The sequence below is a fragment of the Bison bison genome, unplaced genomic scaffold (genome assembly GCF_000754665.1).
Source record: "Bison bison bison isolate TAMUID 2011002044 unplaced genomic scaffold, Bison_UMD1.0 scf7180017864168, whole genome shotgun sequence".
Taxonomy (NCBI): Eukaryota; Metazoa; Chordata; class Mammalia; order Artiodactyla; family Bovidae; genus Bison; species Bison bison.
Genome location: NW_011494740.1, coordinates 2,667,293 through 2,679,320, shown reverse-complemented (window position 1 = coordinate 2,679,320; position 12,028 = coordinate 2,667,293). Strand labels below are relative to the sequence as shown.

At 41.5% G+C, this 12,028-nt stretch overlaps 1 protein-coding gene across 11 annotated transcripts in view; it reads left to right on the top strand.

Annotated features, from left to right (window-relative positions):
• Nucleotides 1–12,028, top strand: part of ABI3BP (ABI family, member 3 (NESH) binding protein) — a 296,163-nt gene that overhangs the window by 229,233 nt on the left and 54,902 nt on the right. For all 11 annotated transcript variants that reach the window (XM_010841961.1, XM_010841962.1, XM_010841959.1 and 8 more), the window contains one exon: nucleotides 2,240–2,314. In XM_010841961.1, coding sequence (XP_010840263.1) covers nucleotides 2,240–2,314 — 75 coding nt within the window. The remainder of the gene's footprint in view (nucleotides 1–2,239; nucleotides 2,315–12,028) is intronic.

Genomic DNA, 12,028 nt, shown 5'->3' with positions numbered 1-12,028 from the left:
TTTCCTGTGGTCATGTATGGATGTGAGAGTTGGACTGTGAAGAAGGCTGAGCGCTGAAGAATTGATGCTTTTAAACTGTGGTGTTGGAGAAGACTCTTGAGAGTCCCTGGACTGCAAGGAGATCCAACCAGTCCATTCTGAAGGAGATCAGCCCTGGGATTTCTTTGGAAGGAATGATGCTAAAGCTGAAACTCCAGTACTTTGGCCACCTCATGAGAAGAGTTGACTCATTGGAAAAGACTCTGATGCTGGGAGGGATTGGGGGCAGGAGGAGAAGGGGACGACAAAGAATGAGATGGCTGGATGGCATCACTGACTCGATGGACGTGAGTCTGAGTGAACTCCGGGAGCTGGTGATGGACAGGGAGGCCTGGCGTGCTGCAGTTCATGGGGTCGCAAAGAGTCGGACACGACTGAGTGACTGATCTGATCTGATCTGATGATGTATTTTGTTTCAAATATTATCTTTTAAGGAAAGACGATCTCTTCCAATATGAAAGGCTCTTGTTCTGCAAGAATACTTTTACCTGGGTTAGGAAGGTCTCCTGGAGAAGGGAAAGGCTACCCACTCCAGGCCTGGAGAATTCCATGGTCTGTAGTCCATGGGGTCGCAAAGAGTCAGACACGATGAGTGACTTTCACTCCATATAAAAACAAGCAAACACACATTTTACAGGTTGTATGCATCAAAAGTAAAATGATAGTTAAACTGGAAAAAAACCTTTCTTTTTTGGCCACTCTGCAGTCTTGCAGGATCTTAGTTTCCCAACCAGGGATGGAACCCAGGCCACAGCAATGAAAGTGCTGAGACCTAACCACTGGACCGTCAGGGCGTTCCCAGAAAATGCTTTAAAATGACCAAAGTCATCAAAAGATCTAGGCTCTCCCTCACTGAACCTTGTTAGGGAAAGTTAACTTAGGGGTTAATTTGATCCATGTAAATCACTCCTAGTCTAACATACAAGTTGGACCAGAGATTCTGATGTTTTCTGTCCTTTTTCTCCTCTGTGATTCTAAGAAGTTTTAAAGTTCTAAGTGTCAAAAATGGCTTATAAGCTACTATTCCTGATGAACATCTCTCTGGGAACATGGAAGAAATAGCAAATACATATATATCTTTTGGTTTATGGAGGAACTCACAGTTTTTTTAGTAATCCTGCAACTCTTAAAGGTAACAGGTGCAGAAATCTTTGTTAAAAAAAAAAATACACCTCCATGTGACTCTGTATCATGATAACTGTTGAGAACTTAATGTGTCATTGGTTATATTAAACCTTTCTACAAAATAAGGAAACAATAACAGTATGCCTAATGGTGAGTGGGTGCTTACCATGTGTCCTGTGAGGCCAGGCTTAGGAAGCTAAGGCTTAAGGAGGGCTAGGAGGTGGAGTCGAAGGCAAGCAGTCTGGCTCCAGAGCTCACTCTTTTAATTGCAACATACTTAAGTGCTTTTCCTTAAAAACTCTGCCAAATGGAGACTAAGACAGACAATTTCAATGTTTTTGGTATTATTATGACTCTCAACAGAGCAGGAGAGAAATTTCAAAAGCTTTATCATATCATAATGAGACTTACACCAGCATTATGAGGAAGGATGTGTACCTAGAGACTCCTCCAAAAGGACCACCAACTTACGTGCTAGGAATTAAGGCCTTAACAATAATACACAAAATAAATGCACACCAAGTTTTGGGTTTTCACTGGGCATATGTAGTCCTGATCCTTCTTCAGTCCCAGTTTTGAGTGTGAAAGTAGTGAAAGTTTAGTCACTCAGTTGTGTCCCACTCTTTGCGACCACATGGACTGTAGTCACCATTTGCCTCTGTCCATAGAATTCTCCAGGCAAGAACACTGGAGTGGCTGCCATTTCCTTCTCCAGGGGTTCTTCCCAACCCAGGGATCAAACCAGGGTCTTCTGCATTGCAGGCAGATTCTTTACTGTCTGAGTCACTAGGGAAGCCCATTTTGAAATGTATCTACTGCTTATAAATGAAGCAAGCTATTTCCCACTTAGACCAGGTCACCTCAGAGTATATACTCAGGTCTCAAATTCAAGTCTATGATTTTCATACCAAAATTGTGATTTCTATATTGTGAACATTAGTTTTTGGTAAGTCATCATTTTTGTTGCCAGTTAAATGAGTTCCAGTTCTCTGGGAAGCTTTATTTTCCTTGACTGCAAATGTTCAACTAAAAAAAAAAAAAATGTCTAAACTGTTTATTTCCCACTTTATTATAGTTCTGAATAAGACAACTACAAGACCTAGTAGACCCAGACCCAGTGGGACACCCAGAGGGAATGGACTAGGAGCAGGTAATGATCACAGATTTATTTCCTTTTGATCCTATCAAACTCTAAATGTTTTCATTCAGTTTTTTAAATTTTGTTAAATTCACATTTAAATTTCTTTTTTTACTAGTTTTGGAAGTTCGTATAACTAGTTTTGGAAGTTCACAGAACTGAAAATTATAAATCATTCCAAAATCAAAATTTCAGAAGTCTCTGTAAACATTAACAAATAGTTTTCTACTTTTCTCAGCCCAGTCCACTAAATCAACTACAATATATAGTCTTAATTCTTAAAAATATCCTGATTAAGTATGAATTAAAATATCAAAACAGCTTTTTCCCTGATTACAAAATTAGGGAAAACTTCAAATTTTCATATATAGGTTTGGTCTTTGAGGCAATTATCAATTGTTTTTCAAGTTTATAATTTCATAAGTGCCATTATAATATTTTTAAAAGATCCACATCTGTTAGCAACCTGGAATATGATATTTAAATGAGAAGAAGAAGAAGAGGGAAGTCGCACAGTCGTGTCCAACTCTCTGCGACCCCATGGACACCAGGCTCCTCTGTCCATGGGATTTTCTAGGCAAGAGTACTGGAGTGGGTTGCCATTTCCTTCTCCAGGGGATCTTCCCAACCCAGGGATCAAACCCAGGTCTCCTGCATTGTAGGCAGATGCTTTATCATCTGAGCCACCAGGGAAGCTTTTTAAATGAGAAGAGCAATTAGCAAATGATCACCCTGGTTACAAGCATATTTCCAAATCATTCAGTTTGATTAAACGATATTTCCCTGCCCCAATCTTATCTATGGGACATCATATAGATAACTAGGACAAATAACTGATAAAAGTTCACTCAACTCACTCAGTGGATAAATGGTAGTTATTAAATGCCTTAATATGGGATTGCATTGTTCCCTTGAAATATTTTTTAAATAATGCAGATCTTGTGCCTGCTTATGTAAAAGTGCATAAACAACATGGTTTGCTTAATGCATATATATGTATATATAATCAACCCATCACTAATTGTTCCTTAATGAGAAAGATGTGAATAGTATCTGAAGACACGTATTCAGTCTAAAAATGATTTAGATTTTTATTTAGGATGTGTTTTTGTACTAGGTTATTACAATTCTGAAGTTCTAGGAATTCACTTTCCTTCAATTAATGAGACAGATACTATAAATTCCTGATTCATGAAAAGCAAAAAAGCATTCCAATATTTATTTGTGCTCAGCTGTTCCCTTTATTCTTCCCAAGTGGGACCAGGCAGTACGTAGTGTCTCAGTCTGATGTAAACAGTCTGGCTGTGAACAACGCCACCTTCTGAATATTCAAAGTAATTCCCCAGAGTTTGTCTAAGTAAAAATAGAAGAAAGCATTTATGTCAGCAGAGCAAATGAAAGAACAAGCAGCTATGATGAACTTGAAAGCCAGTAACCTTCAGTATAAGCAAGCAGTGATTCTCACTAGGAAAACATTAATTATGTTAATTGTCTTTTGGGGAGAAAACAGAGCATGATTATGCTTTAGTTTATCAGTAGTATAAAATTTTTTCCAGAGCTACTTGTGATACAAATTGACATCTGTTACCCTCTTGTATAGATAAAGTCAGCTTTGTAATAACTCACCTAACTTAGCTTTGAAAGGAAGACCTTTTACCAGGACTTCTTCAGTTTAATTAGTTGGTTGCTGATCAAAATAGGTTGGTGGGCACAGATAAACAAAGCTGATCTTGCTGTTTCCCCTTTCCTTGCTCCACTAACATCCCCAATCAAAATGCGTTGCACATGTTCTATGTTCTGGTGTTTCTCTATTGGGATCCCCCTCAGGGAAGAACAGGCTGACCACCTGCAAGGAGTAAGGTCAGTAGACAGCATTCCATTGTCAGCTCCTTCAGGGTCAGCCTCAGCTGAGGAGAGCCTTGATTGGAAATATGGGTGGGACATCTCTTTGTCATATAGCAACCAAATGATATTTAGCTCAGGAAAGGATGTTTGTATTACCATTCAAACAAATCGGTGTAATTTCCACTTCAGTATTCTTGCCTTGAGAACCCCATGAACGGTAAGAAAAGGCAAAAAGACAGGACACTGAAAGATGAACTCCACAGATCGGTAGGTGCCCAACCTGCTACTGGAGATCAGTGGAGAAATAACTCCAGAAAGAATGAAGAGATGGAGCAAAGCAAAAACAACACCCAGTTGTGGATGTGACTGGTGATGGAAGTCAAGTCTGATGCTATAAAGAACAATATTGCATAGGACCTAAATTCATGTTAGGTCCATGAATCAAGGCAAATTGAAAATGGTCAAACAGGAGATGACAAGAGTGAACATTGAAATTTTAGGAATCAGCAAACTAAAATGGAATGGAATGAGTGAATTTAACTCATATTATCATTATATCTAGTACTGTGGGCAAGAATCCCTTAGAAGAAATGGAGTAGCCATCCTAGCAACCAAGAGTTTAAAATGCAGTACTTGGATGCAATCTCAAAAATGACAGATGATCTCTGTTCATTTCCAAGGCAAACCATTTAGTATCAGAGGAATCCAAGTTTATGCCCCAACCAGTAATGCTGAAGAAGTTGAAGTTGGATGGTTCTATGAAGACCTACAAGACCTGCTAGAACTAACACCCAAAAAAGATGTCCTTTTCATTATAGGGGACTGGAATGCAAAAGTAGGAAGTCGAGAAATAGCTGGAGTAAAAGGCAAATGTGGCCTTGGAGTACAGGGCAAAGGCTAATAAAGTTTTGCCAAGAGAATGCACTGGTCATAGCAAACACCCTTTTCCAACAACACAGGAGAAGACTCTGCACATGGACATCAGCGGATGGTCAACACCAAAATCAGATTGATGATATTCTTTGCAGCCAAAGAAGGAAAACTCCATACAGTCAGCAGAAACAAGACCCAGAGCTGACTGTGGCTTGGATCATAAACACCTTACTGTGAAATTCAGACTTAAATTGAAGAAAATAGGGAAAACCACTAGATCATTCAGGTATGACCTAAATCCAATCCCTTACAATTATACAATGGAAGTGAGAAATAGATTCAAGGGACTAGCTCTGATAGACAGAGTGTCTGAAGAACTATAGATGGAGGTTTGTGACATTGTACAGGAAGCAGGGATCAAGACATCCCGAAGAAAAAGAAATGCAAAAAGGAAAAATGGTTGTCTGAAGAGGCCTTACAAATAGCTGTGAAAAGAAGAGAAGCAGAAGGCAAAAGAGAAAAGATATACCCATTTGAATGCAGAGTTCCAAAGAATAGCAAGGTGAGATAAGAAAGTCTTCCTCAGTGATCAGTGCAAAGAAATAGAGGAAAACAGTAGAATGGGAAAGACTAGAGATCTCTTCAAGAAAATTAGAAATACCAAGGGAATATTTCGTGGAAAGATGGGTACAATAAAGGACAGAAGTGTTATGGACCTAACAGAAGCAGAAGATATTAAGAAGAGGTGGCAAGAATACACAGAACTATACAAAAAAGATCTTCATGACCCAGATAACCACGATGGTGTGATCACTCACCTAGAGCCAGACATCCTGGAATGTGAAGTTAAGTGGGCCTTAGGAAGCATCACTACAAACAAAGCTAGTGGAGGTGATGGAATTCCAGTTGAGCTATTTCAAATCCTAAAAGATGGTACTGTGAAAGTGTTGCACTCAATATGCCAGCAAATTTGGAAAACTCAGCAGTGGCCACAGGACTGGAAAAGGTCAGTTTTTATTCCAATCCCAAAAATAATGCAATGCCAAAGAACGCTTAATGCTATGCTATGCTAAGTTGCTTCAGTCGTGTCCGACTCTGTGCAACCCCATAGACAGCAGCCCACCAGGCTCCCCTCTCCCTGGGATTCTCCAGGCAAGAACACTGGAGTGGGTTGCCTTTTCCTTCTCCAATTCATGAAAGTGAAAAGTGAAAGTGAAGTCGCTCAGTCGTGTCTGACTCAGCAACCCCATGGACTGCAGCCCACCAGGCTGCTCTGTCCATGGGATTTTCCAGGCAAGAGTACTGGAGTGGGGTGCCATTGCCTTCTCCTAAGAATGCTTAAACTAACGAACAGTTGCAGTCATCTCACACGCTAACAAAGTGATGCTCAAAATTCTCCAAGCCAGGCTTCAACAGTGTGTGAACCGAGAACTTCCAGATGTTCAAGCTGGATTTAGAAAAGGCAGAGGAACCAGAGATCAAATTACCAACATCCATTGGATCATGGAAAAAGCAAGAGAGTTCCAGAAAAACATCTATTTCTGCTTTATTGACTATGCAAAAGCCTTTGACTGTGTGGATCACAACAAAGCATGGAAAATTCTTAAAGAGATGGGAATATCAGACCACCTTACCTGCCTCCTGAGAAATCTGTATGCAGGTCAGGAAGCAACAGTTAGAACTGGACATGGAACAACAGACTGGTTCCAAATCAGGAAAGGAGTATGTCAAGGCTATATATTTTCACCCTGCTTATTTAACTTATATGCAGAGTACATCATGAGAAAAGCTGGGTTTGATGAAGCACAAGCGGGAATCAAGACTGCTGGGAGAAATATCAATAACCTCATATTCTGATGACACCACCCTTATGGCAGAAAGTGAAGAAGAACTAAAAAGCCTCTTGATGAAAGTGAAAGAGGAGAGTGAAAAGGTTGGCTTAAAGTTTAACATTCAGAAAACTAAGATCATGGCATCTGGTCCCATCACTTCATGGCAAATAGATGGGAAAGCAATGGAAACAGTGACAGACTTTTTTGGGGGGCTCCAAAATCACTGCAGAAGCTCACTGCAACCATGAAATTAAAAGATGCTTGTCCCCAGAAGAAAAGTTATGACCAAACTAGACAGCATATTAAAAAGCAGAGATATTACTTTGCCAACAAAAGTCCATCTAGTCAAGGCTATGGTTTTTCCAGTAGTCATGTATGGATGTAAGGGTTAGACTATAAAGACAGCTGAGTGCCGGAGAATTGATGATTTTGAACTGTGGTGTTGGAGAAGACTCTTGAGGGTCCCCTGGACAGCAAGGAGATCCAACCAGTCCATCCTAAAGAAATGAGTCCTGAATATTCATTTGAAGGACTGATGTTGAAGCTGAAACTCCAATACTTTGGCCGCCTGATGTGAAGAACTGACTTATTGGCAAAGACCCTGATGTTGGGAAAGATTGAAGGCAGGAGGAAAAGGGGACGACAGAGGATGAGGTGGTTGGATGGCATCACCGACTCAAACGACATGAGTCTGAATAAACTCCAGGAGTTGGTGACAGACAGGGAGGCCTGGCATGCTGCAGTCCATGGCGTTGCAAAGAGTCAGACATGGCTGAGCAACTGAACTGAACCACATTAACAGAACAAAGGGGAAAAAAAATCATATGATCATCTCAATAAATAAAAAATCAGCCATGATACAAAATTCAAAAACCACCGTGTTGAAAACTCTCAGAAAACTAGAAATAAAAGAAATTTTCCTCCCTCTAATAAAGGGCATCTGAGAAAAACCTACAGCTAACATCTCATTTCCCAGACTGAATATTTTTCTTCTAATATCAAGAATATAAGTAGGGATTCCTACTTTTTCCCCTTCCACTGAAAACAGAAGTGGAGTGTAAGCCAATACAGTAAGACCAGAAAGAAAATAAATGAAATACAAATCACAGATGATATTACATAGCATATTATGAAAGAAAGTTCTAACAGCTTTCAAATTATTTGCCTGGGGAATAATGTTTTGAGAAATGGGTGAGAAAAAGAAGTTTTTAAATCTGTTCTCTTCAGGTTATAGACAAGAGTCTGCCTTACTTTGTGCATGGTTTTAATCTGACTTGTTAATAGAAATGCAGGTATTCACATCAGATTTCTTTTCTTCTCTGACCCAGCCCTATTGTCTCATTCACACTCACTTCTAGCCTCAATTGGGTATTAATGAGAACAACATTTCCGTGTTAACTGATTTTTCATCCAACTTTGACATTTTGCCTAGAATATGTATGATTCTTATCCACCTCACATATATTTTACTATAATTTTTCTTGCTGAAATTTTCAGTACATATATTTTACATTTTAAAAAATCAGCTGATAAAAGGATGTGTTTAGGATGTATAGGACATGTTCTTCATAGTCTTAGGCATAAAAATATTTACTGTTGGTCCTTTGTAAAACTAAAAGAGAAAGATTCTGAGGCCTTAAAACTATGGACCTTTGATTCTTTAGGTCTCTATACAAATCTTGCAATGACGCCATAAACACCCAGCAATATTTAGACTATCTTGACCCAAGTTTCTTAATTCATAACATCATTATAGATATTTAACCTGATTTATGTTCATTTCACATGTATATGTATAATATTTCTCCACCTTAAAGTTAGAAAGTAACCTTCAGAGAATGAAGTTTAGGTAGGTCATTTTTCCAGCAGTCTGCTTTTTCAGGGTTTCCAGAGATACATCTCACCTTAATTGATATGTTCAACATGCTTAGAGTCAGACACTACTGAGCGACTTCACTTTCACTTTTCACTTTCATGCATTAGAGAAGGAAACGGCAACCCACTCTAGTGTTCTTGCCTGGAGAATCCCAGGGATGGGGGAGCCTAGTGGGTTGCCATCTATGGGGTCGAACAGAGTCAGACACGACTGAAGCGACTTAGCAGCAGCAGCAGCAGTAGCACATGCTTATAACCAACTTGAGATGCAAAAGCATGCCTAGACCAGGGGATTGCACAAAGTACAAATGTGTGTGCTAAGTCAAGGCTATGGTTTTTCCTGTGGTCATGTATGGATGTGAGAGTTGGACTGTGAAGAAGGCTGAGCACTGAAGAATTGATGCTTTTGAACTGTGGTGTTGGAGAAGACTCTTGAGAGTCCCTTGGACTACAAGGAGATCCAAGCAGTCCATTCTAAGGGAGATCAGCCCTGGGATTTCTTTGGAAGGAATGATGCTGAAGCTGAAACTCCAGTACTTTGGCCACCTCATGCGAAGAGTTGACTCATTGGAAAAGACTCTGATGCTGGGAGGGATTGGGGACAGGAGGAGAAGGGGACGACAGAGGATGAGATGGCTGGATGGCATCACTGACTCGATGGACATGAGTCTGAGTGAACTCCGGGAGTTGGTGATGGACAAGGAGGCCTGGCGTGCTGCGATTCATGGGGTCGCAAAGAGTCAGACACTACTGAGCGACCGAACTGAACTGAAGTCATGTCCAACTCTTTGCAACCCCATGGACTGTAACCTGCCAGGCTCCTCTGTCCGTGGGATTTCCCAGGCAAGAATACTGGAGTGGGTTGCCACTTCCTTCTCCAGGGAATCTTCCTGACCTGGGAATCAAACCCATATCTCTTGGGTTTCCTGCATTGGCAGGCAGATTCTTTACTACTGAACCACCAGGGAAGCCTTTTACCACTGAGTCACCAGGGAGACCCACAAAGTACAATGCCACAGACCAGACCCAGTTCACTGCCCCTTTTTCGTAAACAAGGTTTTGTAGAAACTTTCACAAGACAGTGGCAGGACTGAATAGTTGTGACAGAGACAGTATGGCCTGCAGAGCTGAAAATATTTACTCTCTGACCTTTGACAGAAAAAATTACCCATCCTTTGCCAGATAGTCTCCACCTTTCTCACCGTAGAAGAAAGCTGCTGAGTTGTGCAACTGTTCTTTCATTCAACTAACATTTCTTGAAGGCCCACATGTGCCAGCAAAGTATAGTTTGGAAACCCCCTTGGCACATGTGGTTTGGCAGATATGTTAATACCTGAATCCCAGACTCCTTTCTTTGCTCCATTCTGTCCTAATGAGGAATCCACACTTCACTGGACCCACATGGAGTGTGCTTGACAACCAAAACCCAGATGCCTCCCAGGTGAGGAATGTGTTTGAGCTGCAGCGAAATCTTCCAGTCTGCTGGCCCTTCGTCCCTGACCTTGCAGCCAGGTGCTGAGATCTTGAGACGTGGGTGAGGAGACCAATCACCCATAAACACCACTCCTTTTTGGTCATGAGGAACAGTCTCGAATACATTCGGAAATCAATTCCCAGTGTGCTGTGTTTGTTTGCAAAGTTTCTGTTACCATGGTTAAAAATACCAAAATCATTACTTCATTTCTGACAATAAATTGCTAAGGGGTGAACTATGTAAATCAAGAGATTTTTGGAGAATTTCCGTATGACAATTGGGGGCTTACATTGAAGTTCAAGTCTTGGTGCTTTCAGAGCCAGTGCTGCCCTTGAGAAAATAGTGGATTAATCCTGCATGAGGGAGAAACAATTCACGTTGCAGCCTGAGCCAGACTGGCTCATCAGATGTCAGTTCTGAGGATTCTTTCTCTGCACTATCTGTTACTGGTTTCCTCCTTTGCCCTCCCATTGCCTCTCTGCTTGCTTTGGCCTTTATCGGCTCTCCTCAATTCAGCGCCACAGAAGTTCACTGGCCTCCAGGTCCTGTGCTCACATGCTAGTGGCTGACGTGCAAACCACAGCCAGGTGGAGCCAAGCCCAGAACTGGACTTCAGTCTCTTGTCCCCAGTTCAGTGCCTTTTCCCTGAGTCCCACAGCTGCCTTCGGCAGGGCTCTCCCCAGCGTTCTCATCCACTGCTGGCTTTTCTTTAGTTCTGAAGGCTGGACAAAATCCAGTTTAGCAACTGACACTGCTGACTTGGGTACTTAACCTACAAGGATCATAATACTATGATGCTTCCATCTCTACCTATACAGAAAATGACAAAAAATGACTTATTTCTCCCTTTATTAGAAAAGAGGCCAGGGATGTTTCTATTTTTTTCTCTTATTCGTAAAGTAATCCTGCAGAGTTTTAGATTCTAAGTTCTCCATTTCACCAGCCCGTGACTTGGTGGATCTGCATATTCGTGGTTAGAAAACCATGTCATCCTTGCTTTTCTCTCTGACTCCCACATATCAGTGGCATGACTGCATGGTACCTGCTTGCCAGCCGTGGTTGTTTAGCCTTCACCCAGTGGTGGCACTTCAGACACCTGAAATACAGAGTATAGGACCTGAGAGCTAAAGTCAGAGTCATTGTGAGGCAAAAGAGAAGCATTAAAAAAAAGAAAAATTCAGCCAAGTAAATTTGATGATTTAACTGGCTTTATTGGGCTTCCCAGGTGGTGCTAGTGGTAAAGAACCTGCCTGCCAGTGCCAGAGATGGTAAGAGACCAGGTTCGATCCCTGGGTGGGGAAGATCCCCTGGAGGAGGGCAAGGCAACCCACTCCAGTATTCTTGCCTGGAGAATTCCCTGGACAGAGGAGCTTGGTGGGTTACAGTCCATAGGGTCACAAAGAGTTGGACACAACTCGAGCGACTTATCACAGCATGCATTCAGCAATTTATGAATCAAGCAGCATCCTACGTGGTGACTAGAATGGTGCTCCAAAGACTTGTGCGAACTGGAAGTTTTATTTTTTTATTAGAGGACAGTTGCTTTACAATTTGTGTTTCTACTGTACAACAAAGTGTACATGTGTGCATATGTGTGTACCTGTGTGTGAGTGTACATGTGTGTGTGTCTATATATGTGTTCCCCTCCCTCTTGGACCTCCCTCTCACCCCCATCCCGCCCTTCTAGGTCATCGCAGAGCACTGAGCCGAGCTCCCTGTGCTGTGCAGCCGCTTCCCACTAGCTGTCTATTTCATACATGGTAGAGGATGCATGGCGATGCTACTCTCCCAGTGTGCCCACCCTCCCCTTCCCCTGCTGTAAGCACA